The sequence below is a fragment of the Nestor notabilis genome, unplaced genomic scaffold (genome assembly GCF_000696875.1).
Source record: "Nestor notabilis isolate BGI_N333 unplaced genomic scaffold, ASM69687v1 Scaffold34590, whole genome shotgun sequence".
NCBI classification, from domain to species: Eukaryota; Metazoa; Chordata; class Aves; order Psittaciformes; family Psittacidae; genus Nestor; species Nestor notabilis.
In genome coordinates, this window is record NW_009911251.1 from 1 (window position 1) to 16280 (window position 16280).

Genomic DNA, 16280 nt, shown 5'->3' on the forward strand with positions numbered 1-16280 from the left:
CGGGGGCTGGTCGTGTGTTGGAGTCACTCCCCTCGCAGCGCCCGAGGAGTTGCTGACGCTCCTCTTCTGCACTGTCCACCCTCAACTGCACGGTTCTTATTTTGCCTTAAGCAGTTACGTAAAGAGTGAGGGTCTGTTTTGGAACCAGCGCGGTTTTCACGTGGGCTGGTGGTAGCAGGTTTCTCTGCGAGGGTTACTTTACAAGTTTACTTTGTCTGATAGTGTTGTGCAAGCAAAGTCAAGATATCGAGGCCACCGCGCAGATCCAGCCACTGCCACAGCCATCTCTCCCACCGGCTGCACCTATCCCAGCTCCTCAGGGCACTCCTTCCGTGGAGGAGCTCATCCAGCAGAGTCAGTGGAACCTGCAGCAGCAGGAGCAGCATCTCCTTGCGATGAGACAGGTTGGTTGAAAAGCAGCACTCCCCTGGTTCATCCACGACTGCCAGTGGATGTAGAAATTGGGAGCGAAGGGGGAAAGGAAGGTTTCCTTCTGATTAGTGGTGGCGGCTTCACGTGTTGGGGAGGAGAAGGAGCATTGCTTTGCTTATTTTTCTGTGGCAGCTGCCATCATCTCCGTGGAACACACCTATCTCATGTACTGGCAAGATCCATCTTTGATTAAAGCAGTTTATTTACTAAACTGAAAACCTTGTTGGGTTTGCAGAGTGGAATAAATGGTGACTGCTTTAATCTTTGCTTAATGCTGCAGGTTGCTGGGAACTGCAGGACGTTCCAGCTTGTCATATTCTAAGGTGGATGCTGACGAGGGGTAGGAGGGGGCTGCATGCTTTGAACTAAGGGGGTTTTTCAGGAGTTGTTCCACTGTTAAAACTACAGAGAACCAAACGGAAGAGTTCCTGGGGGAAAGCAGTGTGCCTAGATTATGTTCTATACATTTAGGAGCTTGCTGCAATTATTTCTTTTCATGATGGAGGTGAAAATGAACTGGACTTTTCCTGAAGAATGAGGAAAGTCTTTTTTTTTTTTTCTTAAAACCAAATAACTGAAACATTTGTGGTTGTTTTTAAGCTAGCTACATGTGCCTACGAGGTCAGTGACACAGCAGCATAGTTCTTTAAAAGAATATTGGATGTAAGATCATTCTGTCTTATCCCACTTTTTGTTTCAGGAACAAGTCACATCAGCAGTAGCTCTTGCAATTGAGCAACAAATGCAGAAAGTTTTGGAGGAAACCCAGTTAGATATGAACGAATTTGACAACTTGTTGCAGCCAATAATTGACACTTGTACAAAAGATGCAATCTCAGTAAGTGACCTACATCTGAGCAGTTATTGCGGTTATGGATTAAGTGTAATACGAATTTTGAGGCTGTGTAGTACAGAGCAGCTTTATTGTTGTATTGGGTGGTCAGTGAAATGATAGGTGTTACCTGAAAACTTCCCTCCTGCAGTTATTTCAGAGTTCTAGGAAGTCTGTGTGATGGGAATGCATTAGATGAACTTAAAACATTTCCATGTGCTTTTCAAAGGCTGGCAAGAACTGGATGTTCAGTAATGCAAAGTCTCCTGCACACTGTGAGCTGATGGCTGGGCACCTGCGGAACCGCATCACGGCAGAAGGAGCTCACTTTGAGCTTCGGTTACATCTCATCTATTTAATCAATGATGTACTGCATCATTGGTAAGACTTAAATCGTGGGTTTCAGTTTGCTGTCCTGATGAATTTGGTGAAACTCTCTGTTAGGTTGTTAGTTTGACTAGTCACTTTTTATATTGCATTTTAGCAGCTGTCGTAAGATGTCCATAGCTGGCACAAAGATCTCGTGCTTTAATAATCTAATTCAGCTTTTGTTTGTGTATTTTTCCTCCAGACAAGACTTCACAGCAAAAATGTAAAGGAGAGACCTCTCTATTTTATGACTCTGTTAGTTTTAGTACAGCAGGAGTGAGATGAATTCAATGTTATGATGCTCTGAGCATCACGGTGAAAGGCAGTAACTCTTCTCTTCCCATTCCTTTTTTGAAGCCAGCGGAAGCAAGCACGAGATCTCCTGGCTGCCTTGCAGAAGGTGGTAGTGCCTATTTATTGTACAAGTTTCCTAGCAGTGGAGGAGGATAAGCAACAGAAAATTGCCAGGGTGAGTATCTGGGTTTGGTTTAACCATATGCTTTGCTTGGTTAGGTTAGTGCTGGGCAAACTCACAAATATGAGGGCGAAAGAGGACCTCTGAGATTCTTCTAGCCTGATGGTCTTCATAAAGTCTGTTAGAGGATGTGCTTTAATTCATGTTTAAACTAGAACTTAAAAGCACCTAGGCTTTATCTGAAAGTTACCATAATGATGAATGCATCTGAATCTTCAGTGGTTCAGAGCCAAGTGCCGATATCTTAGGGCTTCTGACAAAGCTAGAGACATAAAAGTGCTGTGCCTCCTTTTTTCTTGCATTGTTCAGCATTTCTAAAAATCTTTCACTCTTGAATTTATGCAGCTTCTTCAACTATGGGAGAAAAATGGGTACTTCGACGAGTCAATTATTCAGCAGTTACAGAGCCCAGCTCTTGGACTTGGCCAGTACCAGGTTAGCCACAAGAGAAGAGTAACCCTTTCCTTATTTATGGAAATAGTTTGAAAACAAATTTAGGAAATGTTTTCCTATTTTTTTTTTTTTCTGTTTTTGATAGGTAAATATTAATTCTCCCTCCTCTCCCCCCTTGAAGTGATTTACAAAACTAAAGTAAAACATAACCCTGTTATATCAAACATGCAGTAACCCATCTGCTGATGCTATCCCAGAAAGTCTGTTTGCATTTGTCACTGCTACAGTCATGTACATCCTCGACAATGTGCTCTCTTGTTATGGAAATTAATGTTTGGTTAAAAGGAAACTAAAGAAACCATAGCTTGAAATTGGATGCACTAAGCATAAAAATGGTTGTGACAGCAGGAACTATTAGTTTTTAGCATTAATAATGAATGTTGTTGATTTTAGCTGTATTTGCAAGTGAGGCACTAGTATAGATGGTGGATTCCAGCCTGCAGAGAGTAGTTTGGAAATCTTCACAGAGTTACGTGGTGTGATTAGGCTCTTCCATGAGATTATCCTGCATTCTCGTGTGTTTCCTGGGAAAAGGGATGGAGGCCAATGTAGGAGTCTGTGAATGAGCAGGAAAGATAACTGGTTTAGGTTCGGTGGTAACTTGTTCCTCCTTGATTGATCTCATTTATCAGGCAAATCTGATCACTGAATATGCAACAGTCGTACAGCCTGTACAAGTAGCCTTCCAACAGCAGATACAGAACCTGAAAACTCAACACGAAGAGTTTGTGAACAGTTTAACACAGCAGCAGCAGCAGCAAATACAAATACCACCACTGGAGAATGAGGTGAAATCAACCCCCCCACCTCAAGCCCCTGCAGCAGCACCAGCCTCGGCACCACCGTCTGCTCCAGTTACACAAGCAGGTACTGACCTGTTCCAGAGACCTGTTCAGAAGTTGTGGGTGGCTACATGGGGAGATTATTATTCTTTCTTGTTCCTTTTACTAGTACAGAGGTGCTGTGCTGGTTTGGTTCAGGCAAAAGCCTGAAACTGTTTGGAGGCTTGAGGCTGGTGCAGTCTGCTTGAATATAAAAAGAACCAGAGACACGGATGTTAAATGGATCAGAAATCCTCTTTTCCAGTAACAGATGTTTGCAGAATGTTAGCAAAATTCAGATGGAGCCTGTTGTAGGTGTACTGGTGTCTTATGAACTACACGTGACCTGGGTGCTTATAATAGTCTCCAATTTGTTTCAGATGATGTTAAATCTCAGCTGCCTTTAGCTGGTTCTACAGACTATGACACAGCAGGGTCTGGAGTGCAGGATCCTGCCTCTGGTGGACCACGTGGCCCAGGATCTCATGATCAGATTCCTCCAAATAAACCACCCTGGTTTGATCAGCCTCACCCTGTTGCACCATGGGGTCAACAACAGGTAAGAAACGTAGTTCTGAAACACGGCTGAAGGGTGGCGGGGGTTCAGAGTGTAAGTTACAAATCCACATTCAAATGCCAAGTTTTCTCATTGCAAACTCAGTTAAAGGCAACCTATAAATTGTACTTCAATTTGTCAGCCAAAATTCACTTTCCCTATGAATGAGCAGAACTGTCTTGAGTACAGTTTGGTCTTTTTCTGTCTCTTCTCTGAAGCTGTGGTTGTTCAGACCTTGTATTTGAAAAGCTCTTTCACTTACACGTGTTGCCTGCAGCCTATATTTATTATTTAAAAAAAGGGAGATTGGTTTTTATTGCCACCCGAGTTTTGTAGCCTGATGTCCAGGGCTTCTGTTCTTCCCCACCAGGGACCACCTCATTGTCCTCCATGGAATAACAACCATGAAGGAATGTGGAACGAGCAGAGAGATCAAGGCTGGAACAATCAGCGAGAGACACCTTGGAACAACCAGCCCGATCCTTCTTGGAACAACCAGTTTGAAGCCCCGTGGAACAACCAGCATGAACAACCTCCATGGGGTGGGGGTCAGAGGGAACCTCCATTTCGAATGCAGCGGCCACCTCACTTCAGAGGCCCATTTCCTCCACATCAGCAACATCCCCAATTCAACCAGCCCCCGCATCCGCATAATTTCAACCGCTTTCCACCTCGCTTCATGCAGGATGATTTTCCACCTCGCCATCCCTTTGAAAGGCCGCCTTATCCTCATCGTTTTGATTACCCCCAGGGGGATTTTCCTCAAGGTAAAGTGTGTACCAGGCCAGGTTTTCTTACCTTGCGATGCTGATTGCCATTACCAAATTATTCAGTGCTTTGGGGTGACAGCTTATCCTTGGTAGGCTGTTGTGGTTTTCCTGAGAAATGCTGAGTTTGGGGGTTTGGGAAGCCATTGCTAACAACTTGGTAGGAAATAGAGCTGGATGCTTCCTTGCTTTTTGAGTCTTCCTTCCCTAATGGATGCAGATGACCAGAACCCGTAGTTCATACTCAAGTCAGCATCTCTACAGGCACCTCTTTTGTGACTGTTTCAAAATAGTAAGCTCAAAGGTGAGAAGCAATGTTTGCTAGTAAATTCAATCTCCTTCACATGAGGCCATAGGTGAGGGATCTTCAGCTGTGCCTTCCATAGGTGGAGGAAGTCGGAGGAGGACAGGCTGGGACCAGTTGTTCTTGTGCATATGTTCATCCACACCCTTCTTCTTTTTTTCTCTTTATTTTTACTGAAAAGCTTCAATTACCTTCCTTAACGTTGTGTGCCTTGGTAGTATCTGGTGAAACAGTCCTTATCTCCAGTTCTCCTCCCTTCTTTGGTTTGCTGGAACATGGGGTTGTAAAGTGTAGCCAGGACACTGCAAGCCACTTAAAGAGCAATTCCATTTCTCTGCAGGAGTTGCTATTATAAGCTTAAAAGATTCTCACTTCCCCAAGTCCAAAAAACATGGAAAAACCAAGGGATTAGAGGTTATTGTGATTAACTTCTCACATAGAGGTTGTTCCTTTGTTTGTTTCCTGTGAGTTTGTTGTTTGTTTGAAGAGTTGTGGTCCTGAGTAGGGAGAACAGCTTTTCTTGTCCTGAGGGAATTAACACTGAAGCGCAGAAAAAGGTGCTCTGTTTTGGATTGTAGTGGTGATCCAAAATATCATTGTTTCATTGAAAGTTGTTGGAGGAGGGGATATACTAACACAGACGTGTAAAATTAGGGGAGCAGTGAAGCACTGACAACACAGGCTGTGCTCAGGCTCTGATGAAGAGGAGTCACAAAGTGCTGACTGAAGATTGGGCAGTGGCTGTAGTGGCTTTTCCTGGGAGAAGTGTTGGGCCTGCTGCAGAGGGTGTTGATTTTGAGTCTTGCATTTCTCTCTGTATAGTGCAGGGAGTTCCGCAGGGTGTCCTGGCGCTCCCGGCAAATGGTTCCTCCGTCAGGGATTGGATGGGTGTCACTCACCTCTCTGGTTTAACAGGATGTTATCTCTGCCTCTGCTCGAAATGCCTCTTTAAACAAAGTATTTTCTTGTCACCTACTCATGTGAGTTAATTCCTGCCATATCTATTTGGGTTTTAATGTTGATTTGGCGTAAAGACAGGACTATGGGTCCATGCTAAGCCCTGATGGTGTATTTTGGCTTCAGAAAAAGATCCCACCAGTAGCTGCCCTGCATCTGAAACCTTTTGTTCTTGAGCATATCTTTCTTGTGGTACTGTCTGACCACAGTGTGTCCCAAAGTGAGCAGTGGCTTAGGGTTCAAGTATCCTGTTGTCTCGAGAGCGGTAGCTGTGGCCAGGGAGGGAGATGAACTGCAAGATACTCAGAAGTGCAGCCCTGTAGCCTCTAGTTCTGCAGTTCTGCTGCTTTTCTGGGTCTGATGAGGGCATTTTTTAGGATAAATGCACTAATTGAAGTACATCTCTGATTGCCTTCCTTTCCCTATTTCAAAATAAAGCGTTTTAACCCTCCCTCTGCAGAAATCGGACCTCCTCATCATCACCCTGGGCACAGATTGCCTCATCCTGGAATCAGCGAGCATCCTCCCTGGGGAGGGCCACAGCACCCTGATTTCGGGCCTCCCCCTCATGGCTTTAACGGGCAGCCCCCTCACATGCGGCGACAGGGCCCCCCGCACATGAACCACGACGATCCCAGTCTGGTGCCAAACGTTCCCTACTTCGATCTTCCTGCTGGACTGATGGCTCCACTTGTAAAAGTAAGTGCTTGCAGTGGGTCCTGACTAGCAGGATTAAAAGAGCAAAGTCCTGTGGTCGGTATTAGGGACAGTTTCATGTGGACATCTATAATTTCAAATCCTTCCATCCAGCACCCATTAGCCAGGGTTCTTGTAGGGGTTACAAGGGCAGGAGCTGGGGGAGAAGGTAGTGAAAATTGTCATGTTTTCAAGTGTTGAGTGCCAGTGAAAGCTGGTTGAGCTCACGTATATGAAAGACTAATTTACCCTTGAAAATCTGACCCCTGTTTTGAGAAAGCAGAAATCCCTGCTGATTTTCAGATGGCCAGAGGGAATTTTCAGTTCTGACGTGGCCGCTGTGTACAAGTTTTTGGTATTGAGAGCTCCTTCTTACAAAGATGTTTTGCAATACTGGTGTTATATAGGCAAAGAATGTCAGAGAACAGGAAATGTATCTGCGCCAGCATCTTCAGGGATATAGATGTTTGTGTTCTGTGTTTGGGATGAACAAGTGGGTCTCTTCCATCACCAGCTTCATGTTACTCTCAGCTTTTTGCCAGGCTTCCAGCCAACCACTGTTGCACAAAGGTGGATAGATGAGATCTGCGTTTTAGCTACCTGGTGATCCAGTTAATGCTGCGACCTGGGCAGTGCTGGCTTTGCTTGTAGAACCCAAAATGGTAGTGACAGCACGAGAAAGCATTGGGTCACGTGCACAATCCTTATTTCTGGACCAGTTTTTATGCCAGTAGTGAAATGTGAGGTCCCCACACAGTTAAGCCTGTATTTCTCTCTTCAGGTAACCACCCCATGACACATGACACGAATGTAATTTGTTTTGTTTCCGGCAGCTTGAAGATCATGAGTATAAACCTTTAGATCCTAAAGACATACGTCTTCCACCCCCAATGCCCCCCAGTGAGAGACTACTGGCTGCGGTTGAGGCATTTTATAGTCCACCATCTCATGACAGGCCTAGAAACAGGTAAGAGTAGGTATAGCTAACAACATGGTAAGGAAAATGCCCTAAGAAGCTGTCTCAAACCACAAAGTGCCTCTCTCTCCCTTCGCCTGTGTCTTGGTTCTTCTAATGCTGAAATGAGTGCTCTTGTTGTGTTGTAACCTGCACACACTGTTTGATCTCACTGAGATTTGTGAGACCTTTTTGCCCAGGCCCTTTGTTCCCTACAAAACCCAGTGGACATCCTGAACGTCTCCATTGATGGAAACAGAATTTGACAGATGTTGGTTCTGTGTGTGGTTGATTTGTTGCAGTGAAGGCTGGGAGCAGAATGGACTGTACGAATTCTTCAGAGCTAAAATGAGAGCGAGGCGGAGGAAAGGTCAGGAGAAGAGAAATAGGTGAGAGATCCCGTCTGCTGCCTGCTGCATGCTGTTTGCTTGGAAGGTGCTAGGAATATCTTGGGTTAAATGCAGAGGAAAAGTCTGTTCAGCAACATGCTGATGGAATAACTGAGCTTCAGCTTGCTGGAATTTCTGTCTAATCTGCAGAGTATAGTTTTTGCCACACTCAGGTTTCCACTGGGTTGTCTGCAGAAACCCAGGGCTTGTGTGTCGTGTGAATTTGATCACAAGTGTATTTGAATTTCCTATGCTGCTCTGAGGAGTTTCACTGGGGTGTCTCTGCTTTTGTCTGGGCAGTGGGCCGTCCCGGTCCCGCAGTCGGTCTAAAAGCCGCGGTCGCTCGTCCTCCCGGTCCAATTCCCGATCTTCAAAGTCATCTGGTTCCTATTCGAGGTCACGCTCTCGTTCTTGCTCTCGATCACGATCCTATTCCCGCTCGCAGTCCAGGTAGAGTGCAGTGGGCCAAGCCTTGGGAACCGGAGGGGTGGGCAAACCCCAGCCCTCAGGGTGGGATGTTGCTGGGGTAACTTGTACATCGGACCTCGTGTGCTCGCCCGTTCCAGGAGCCGGAGCAGGTCCCGCTCCTCCCACAGCCGCTCGCGGTCACGGTCACGATCGAGGTCGAAGTCGTACTCCCCCGGAAGGCGGCGCCGGTCCCGGTCTCGCAGCCCCACTCCTCCGTAAGCTTTTGCTTGTTGATGTTCTGGTTTACGTGGGTTGTTTGGAGAAGCACCAAGGAGGATTCTTTCTCCTAAGCTGAGTGTAATGAGCATTTCAGCAAGCAGTAGAAAAGAAGATTGAAAGCAGATACAGAAACAATTTATGTGCTTATAGAGAGAACGTTACTCTGTTGTGGTGGCTTTATATGCCTTCTTGGGGAGCAGGAGGAACCCTCTGAGTACTTTCTGCTAGGAAGACTGTAGTGTTTGATTTCCCTTGAAGCAAGGCACAGGTAGGGTGTTTCTGACACCTTTGTAACTCCATCATCTTTATGAAAGAATAGCTTAGTAGAGTAGATGGGATTTTGTTGGGTGTTAGTGTTGAGTATCAATGACCCTGCTTTGGGTCAGAACAGTATCGCTTGTTCTTAATTTGTTCTTTTTATTTCCTTAGCTCTTCTGCTGGTTTGGGCTCCAGTTCTGGGCCTACTATTCCAGAATCAAGACTTGGAGAAGAAAATAAAGGCCATCAAATGCTAGTGAAAATGGGTAAGATCCTGTTCTGGACTCCTAACACAAGCCAGGAAACAAAACCAGGCATCACACTCATGGACACAATTAATTAATGCATGTTCATAAGGAATTATCCCTTGGTATTCCAAACTCAGCATGAGGATATTCAGAGATGTAAGTATATGGATCATGGAGCAGTGGTGGTAGTTGGCTTTCTGCAAAGGATCTGGAAGACAAGGACCTGAGTTTGGCATCAGCTAGAACATGCTACCCAAGTCGTTTCATCTCCCTGAGTGCAGCTCAGGGGTTGACCAGCAGCTTGGCCTCCCACTGCTTCCTCCTTTGCCCTCTTAAAAGTGTTTAGGGGTAGTGCTGGTGGTCGTCAGCTCCCAGTCTGTGCCTGTTAATGCTTTTGAAACAAATGGGGCAGTTCCTCTGTTGTTTCAGGCTGGCTGTTACCATCCTGCTATATCGAATTGACATTCCCTTTAGCTGTTTCCAAAATGTCTGCCTGTCTTAAGAATTCTAGTAATTACAGGATTTCAATGTTGTGTCCTTTGTGCAGGATGGAGTGGATCTGGTGGATTGGGAGCCAAGGAACAAGGAATTCAGGATCCAATTAAAGGAGGGGATATCAGAGACAAATGGGATCAGTACAAAGGAGTGGGAGTTGCATTAGATGACCCTTACGAAAACTACCGAAGAAATAAAAGTTACTCATTTATCGCTCGCATGAAGGCCCGAGATGAATGTAAGTGACTGTTTCTAAGTTGAAAAACTCTGTGGACTTGATAGTGATATTGTCCTGTTGACTATAGCCTGTAATCCCCAATCCAAAGACTAGTAACTCCTAATTCTTTCTAATGTAGTGGGTACAATAAACCGACAGGTAAGTAGACATAGACTCTGATTAACCACCATCTTTTCCTTTTCAGCAGTGGTGTTGTAAGTTCTAACTGTTCATTAATGAGCCTGTTCTGTGTAAGCCCCATCCTGGTGTAGCCCCAGGAGCCTGCAACTTTGAATGTTCCCCTTCAGACCCCAGGAGCAGAGGCAGTGGAGGGAGCTATGCCCCAGGAGGGATGGCTGCCAGCGCAGAAAGGGCTTTGTGGTTGGAATGAAGCTAGACCAGGCTTATCTTACCATTTGGCCCGGCCCAACTCCGAGTTTCCTCCCATTAGGGTTGTGTTCTGCCAAAGCCAGAACCAGCAGTAAACCCACCGTAGGGCAGGAAGGGTTCAGAAAAAGTGGAGGTACATCTTCAGAGGTGGAGACAATGACCCAAGTGCTGGATTTTTGCAGAGAGTCTGTTACTAGAACTACCTTTGTCAACAACTAAAAGGGAAAAAATTGGCATGCTAAATGAAAAGTCACTTCTGCCTATGGCTGCAGTAGCCCTGTGTAATAAAATGGGTTCAAAGCAAGCCCAAAAGGAAAAAATCCTTATTAATAAGAGGCCTCATTCCATGAAACATTTCAGAGAGCTTAGGTAACTGCAGAATGTATAAGAACTCTTTTCCCTATTGTTGCAGTGAAGCGTGAAACGCAAGACCCTCCACCACCCGAGTAAGACTCTCTGAAGAAAGATGTCTTGCATCTTCTACAAGACATTAAACTTCTATAAATCCGGATTAAAGTCTGGAGGAAGTGACAAATGAATTACTTTTAAAACTATGGTGACAAATGGAAAGCTATGACATGTATTTCAGTTGAGTGCTCGGATAAGGCCACTCGTTCCTAGGACATGTCTTAGCAAGTTAAAGAATTTCCATTTATTTTACAAAAATTTTTAATTAGTTCCCCATTTTATACTAGAATTAAAGCCCAGCCCAGATCCCTGGTGTAGGATTGTGGTTCATTCATTCCTGTGGAATACAGACATTATCTGATGTGGTTGTATGTTCTCTAGTTCCATAATGTATGTTTATTTCTCTCAAAAGGTTAATTCTATTTGAAGTGGAGGGGTGCTGCCTTGGGATCAAGTCAGACTGATGCTGAGCAGTGTATCCTAATGTCTAAATGGGGAATGAAGCATCTAGTTCCAGTACAGGTGACCTATGAGCACTGTGCGAGCTTGTTAGAACCTACCACCCAACTTAACACCCCTACACACCAGCCGCTGCAGTCACAACTCAGAACACAAGGGTTAACTGTGCTCTAAGGGATGGTCAATGCTTTGTAACGGAAGACATTCTTTAAGCTTTTTATATTTTTGTATATACCCTTTAATAAAAGCCAAGTAGCTCAATGGAAGAGAATCCACGTTCTCTGCTCTGCAAGTTTCTGACAATGAAACGTTCTTGGAAACTTCCTTTAATTGAAATGAGAGAAGAAAAACCCAACCATTTTGTAACTGTTGCCAGAGACCACCAGCTGAAGGTGTTAGGCCCTTACACTGCACTTCCACTCCAGAGGTCTGCGTGGTGGTAACCTCTTCCAGAGTTTTTTGTTTGTATAGCAGAAACCCTCTTAAAACCATTCAGTTCATATGGTGAAATACCCATTTGTTCTAGATCTACTGTAGTTGTGGAACTGTAACTGTCTGTGAATCAGCACACACCACCTCTGTGTTACCAACTTGTGAATTTTGTTTTGCCTTCCAATAAACACATCTTTTTTTAAATAAAACTGAAATGGTGCCTCTGTATTTCAGAGTCAGTGGATTCCTGTCCAGTGGCTATAAGCCTGCCTTGTACTGAATTTGTCTTCATTTTGCATGCGTTTGGTCTTGTAGTAATCTGACAAGGCTAATTCTATAGAAACACTGGTTAAATATGGCAGTAAAGTCAGGATATGGTTTTTTCTACTGTGATCCTATTCCTTGGGTGCTGTAGTACAGACTTTCACTTCTACCATGATCTGTGCTGTCAGACTTACCACATGCCCTTTGGAGAGAAGTGGGCACTTGGTTCTGGTTTTGCTGAACTCTGACATAGGCTGGCTGAAGGTTCCTGCCTGTCCCTGTGTCACCTACATGAGTAAAAAAATCAGATCTACAAAACTCATTTATGTACAGTAAGATACAAAGCAAGCTCTGGCAGGCTTTGTACTAACTGTGTGAGGTGGAAGGGTTTCTTGTTGGCAGCTTGAGATCTGTAAATACAAATGTTACTTCAAATCTGAAGAATCAAAGCAGTTTTTCCTCCTGTGCTTTCTGAACTTCTTCACATGCTTGCTCAAGTGTTAGAGGTGGGGATTTGTGATTCTTGATGTACTGCAAAAAACAAAACCCAACAAAAATTTCTTATTGGATCTTCATGTCAAGATACCTGCACTTTTCTATACTAGCAGCAGAAACTCATCCTTCTGTTGCTGCATTAGGAAGATCCTCACTCATCTGAGGACAGCTAAATGCTACAGCTGAAAAGCTGCTTTCAAAACGATGGCCTCTACTCAGCCTTCAGTCTTTTTTTATTACATAAACTGCTAATTTGTTGGCAATATAGGTTCAGGGATTAGAGTCTTCTATGAACAAATTTTTCAATGATGATATGAACTTTATCTGATTAATCATATGCAAAGAAAATGTTTGCTGCAAATACCAGAAGCACTGACTGGTCTATCATAAATACCTCTTTAGCCTCTTCCAGGGTATGGTAGTGGAACTTCTCATTCTCTAATGACTCCACGAGGGATACATGAAGGTGGTGAATGTTCTGTACAAACTGCTGGGTCAGCATCAAGTGCTGTTTCAACATTGTGTTTAAAACAAGGGCTGATGGGCTGTATGCTGTCAAGGCTGCAAGACATGGAGCGTGTACACGTTAGTGGTACCTACAGTCAACAGTAAGGGCTGAACAATTCAAGCAGGGGTTAAATGCATAAAATACAGTAAAACAATAGTAAGAAACATGTTTTTCAGTACCTTCTACTGCATCCGTGCTGATGACGTGACTGGCAATAGGTATGGGATCGACGTAACTGTTTCCTACAGGTGGGTCAAGTACTGCTGAGGTGTTTGCTGTGTATTGGATAAAATCACAGTTACTGGGGGCTGGAGGATGCAGTGGGTTAGCACTAGAACTTGGTTCATCTTCAGAAGTCTCTTGGGCCATCAGCTGCTGTAGAACTGCCATAGAGCCTAACAGGGAAGTCTATCAGCAAAAAATAAATGCTAATATAGTTCTAGGACCCAACAGCCTCAGAACCAGCCAAAGGCCCAGCTGCCTCTTGCTCTCCCAAGAAATAAACACAGAACTCTGCAAGGGGTGATCACTTCAGTAACAACACAGCAGTGTTGCTTACAATAGTAAAGATACAATCAAACCACTGAATACAATCTATGAATATTAGGCTGTTGTGAGCTCCGTTGCTACCACCAGCTCATCCATCCAGAGCTCCTGTTGGGTTTGGGTTCTTCTCTGGCAAAAAACAGTTCCAAGCTCGTTACTCTTGTCCAATTCCCATCTTTTCTACAGATAGCAGATTCAAGCATTGGGCTTTAGAAAGTGTTTAAGTTCATGTCAGCTGGGGGCAGCTAGAACTGAACCCAAGAACTCTTAGCAAGGCCAGCCTATAAAACATACAAATGTAAAAATTGCCTGAATTGGGCAATATCTTGTGAACTTACCCTTTGGCCAGCAGTAGGTGAACAGAGGATCCACCGTCTGAACTGCAGTTTCTCTGACAGTCACTCTCTGTACCTGCTCCTGCTGTGCTCTGGCAAGTCCAGGTGATGATGCTGAAGATGGGTGTTTTCCAGACGATGTGCAGCTCTCTGAATGTTCCTCTGACATCTTTGCTACAGATTCCCTGTCTGTTGTGGATGGAGAACTTTCAAAGTCTTCAGAATACTCTGAATTAATAGTTCTCTCATCAAGATAATCCTGTTTCTGTCTAGGGAAATCAGCAGAAACTCCACTTAAATGCTCAGAGATGTCAGCTCCAGTCACGGTTTTTTCAACATCCTCATCAGAAGGATCCTTCACACCAGTTACTGCACTTGTCATTCTAAGAGAACCCTGGTCCTTTTCCACCAGGGATGCATCTTTTTTTGGCTTTCTGTTTGATTCCTGAGTGATTTGCATGTGTGTCCCCTGTAACACAAACCAGCTGTATGTTAGGAGAATCAAGAAAATACAACCTAGAATATGCTTCCATTATTCTTCACCTGTTCTGCTGCACATCACTGAGAGTTAGTAACTGGGAGTTTCTACTTTATTAGGGAAATTAAAATGTCACTCTTCTGTGTCACCTTGCAAGCTGTGCAGTGCTCTTACACTGAGTAAGGAAACGCAGGGACTATGAAAAGAACTTGCTCAGGTTTCAGTAGAATCTTGCTCTCACTTTTACATGCCCACCTCAGACAGCTTATGAGCAGAAGAGCAGTGTTTGTTTTAGAATACCCACCAAAGGAAGGCAGAAATGCGGGCTAGTAAGGAAGTCCTACTTACTTGCTGCTTTAATTCTGCTGCCTCACTGGTGATACTTGGTGCCAAATCATCAAGGCTTAGGATATTCAGTCTGAAGTCTGAAATCAAATGACATATTGTCAGGAGAATTTGCATGAAAATTACAGTACACTTTCCCTGAAACAAGAAAAGTGGAAGAAATAAACCAGTACTACATCCCTACTTTGAAGTGTAATACTAAAATGTAATAGCAATCACTCAAAAACTTTAACTTAGTTTTTAAAAAGTAAGACAAAAGAAACAGATCAACCTAATTCCTTTGATGAAGCCTTGGTTTATGTCAAATTACACCAGTAAATCCTTTCAAGGTGAGTATTTGCCCATGCTTATTAGTCAATTTAGCAGTAGTTAGTACAATTCATGCCAAGTCTACTGAGACAGTATTTCAGAGACCTTACCATCTGAGCTGCTGTTAGCTGAATCTTCTGCCTGGGCTGCTTTTGAAAACAACTCATCTAATGAGGTGACTTCACTTCTTTCACTTTCCAGGGATTTTTGGCTTTGCTTGGTGTTGCCTGTTCTAGGCAGAGTAATCTTTACAGTATTGTCTTTCACGGAAGATGACAGCAACAGAGAACTCACGTTATGTCGTACCAAGGGGTTTCTGGTTGGTGAACCAGCTCTGCTCTCTGAGTATTTGCTGTGAAGATAAGATGCTTTAGATCCCTCTGTCAGTGAAATTTCCTTGGGAGATGGAGGAGGCATTCTTGATGAAACTGGAGTCATCCTCTTTTGAAGAACATGAAAAAGAGATTTGTGTGTTACTTTATTTATTATGTGTAGGTGACTAAGAAGGAAAACAAATTATAACGGGTAAAAAAGAGCAATTTTAAAATGTGAATTGAAGCTAAATCAGATAATGAGCAAGCCACAAATGCAAAATTAAAATCTCATTTCTGGTGTTACCTAAATAAAAAGTGACATACCAATTAAAACAATCCCATAAAAGTATAAATAAACCACGTAATCCAGCTAAGTCTCTATTTACCTCTGTACCCCATTTAGAATCACCTACAACAACCCTCTGATTCTCATTTACACTTGAAATCTCCAACAATTCTCTCGTTTCCTTTTCATCACTATCCAAACCAAGCTGTTGTTTAACCATAACATTCTTTTTAGGGCTTTGGATGCTTTCCTCTTCCTTAGAACAACCGTTACGGAGGGTCATATATCCACTGGCAGTAGCATAATTCTTCAGGTATCTCTTGCCCCTTGCACTGGGTTTGTGACTGGAAGCAGAGGAGGGGGACTCCTCATCCAAAGGCTTCTGGCCCAAGTCGGTGTTTTGCAATTCCAACTGCTTTCTTCGGTCCAGGATTTTGCTTTCCAGTTGTGCCACTCTCCTCAGAGCTGAGCTTGACCGTGTGTGGGAAGCGCTTCCAGTAGCGCTCTTTGCTCCAAGACCGTTTGCTGCCAGCAGAGCGCTTCCCAACATCTGCCACCGCTGGTTTCTACGCGTGTCCTCGTTGCGCAGCCCGAGCCTGGGGTGACAGAGCTGTGCTCTCCCGGTTTTCTCTGGGCCCACCGCAGGGAAGTCTCTACCGAAGCCAGGCTGGAGGCTGAGGGTAGCGGTGATGATTCTTCGGGAAGCATCGTGGTGTCCCTGCAAGAAGAGGATGCAAAGAGCCCTCAGAGGCAGGCGGCACGGTTAGAGTCATAGAAGCAACCAGGTTGGAAAAGACCTT

At 44.3% G+C, this 16280-nt stretch overlaps 2 protein-coding genes across 2 annotated transcripts; one reads left to right on the forward strand and one right to left on the reverse strand.

The window, feature by feature from the left end:
- Positions 1-222: 222 nt before the first annotated feature.
- On the forward strand, positions 223-11159 carry CHERP (calcium homeostasis endoplasmic reticulum protein; the record flags this gene model as incomplete). Its single annotated transcript, XM_010013911.1, has 16 exons — positions 223-404; positions 1133-1270; positions 1494-1645; positions 1991-2102; positions 2454-2543; positions 3194-3428; positions 3763-3941; positions 4309-4705; positions 6427-6665; positions 7496-7629; positions 7920-8006; positions 8307-8456; positions 8573-8689; positions 9123-9217; positions 9747-9932; positions 10714-11159. Coding segments are annotated over 16 exons (2531 nt in total), but the record flags the coding sequence as incomplete, so codon positions are not given.
- A 1149-nt stretch (positions 11160-12308) lies between these two features.
- LOC104401443 (chromosome unknown open reading frame, human C19orf44) lies at positions 12309-16198 on the reverse strand (the record flags this gene model as incomplete). Its single annotated transcript, XM_010013923.1, has 7 exons — positions 12309-12395; positions 12754-12920; positions 13047-13142; positions 13752-14217; positions 14575-14651; positions 14991-15321; positions 15581-16198. Coding segments are annotated over 7 exons (1842 nt in total), but the record flags the coding sequence as incomplete, so codon positions are not given.
- Between the last annotated feature and the right edge of the window lie 82 nt (positions 16199-16280).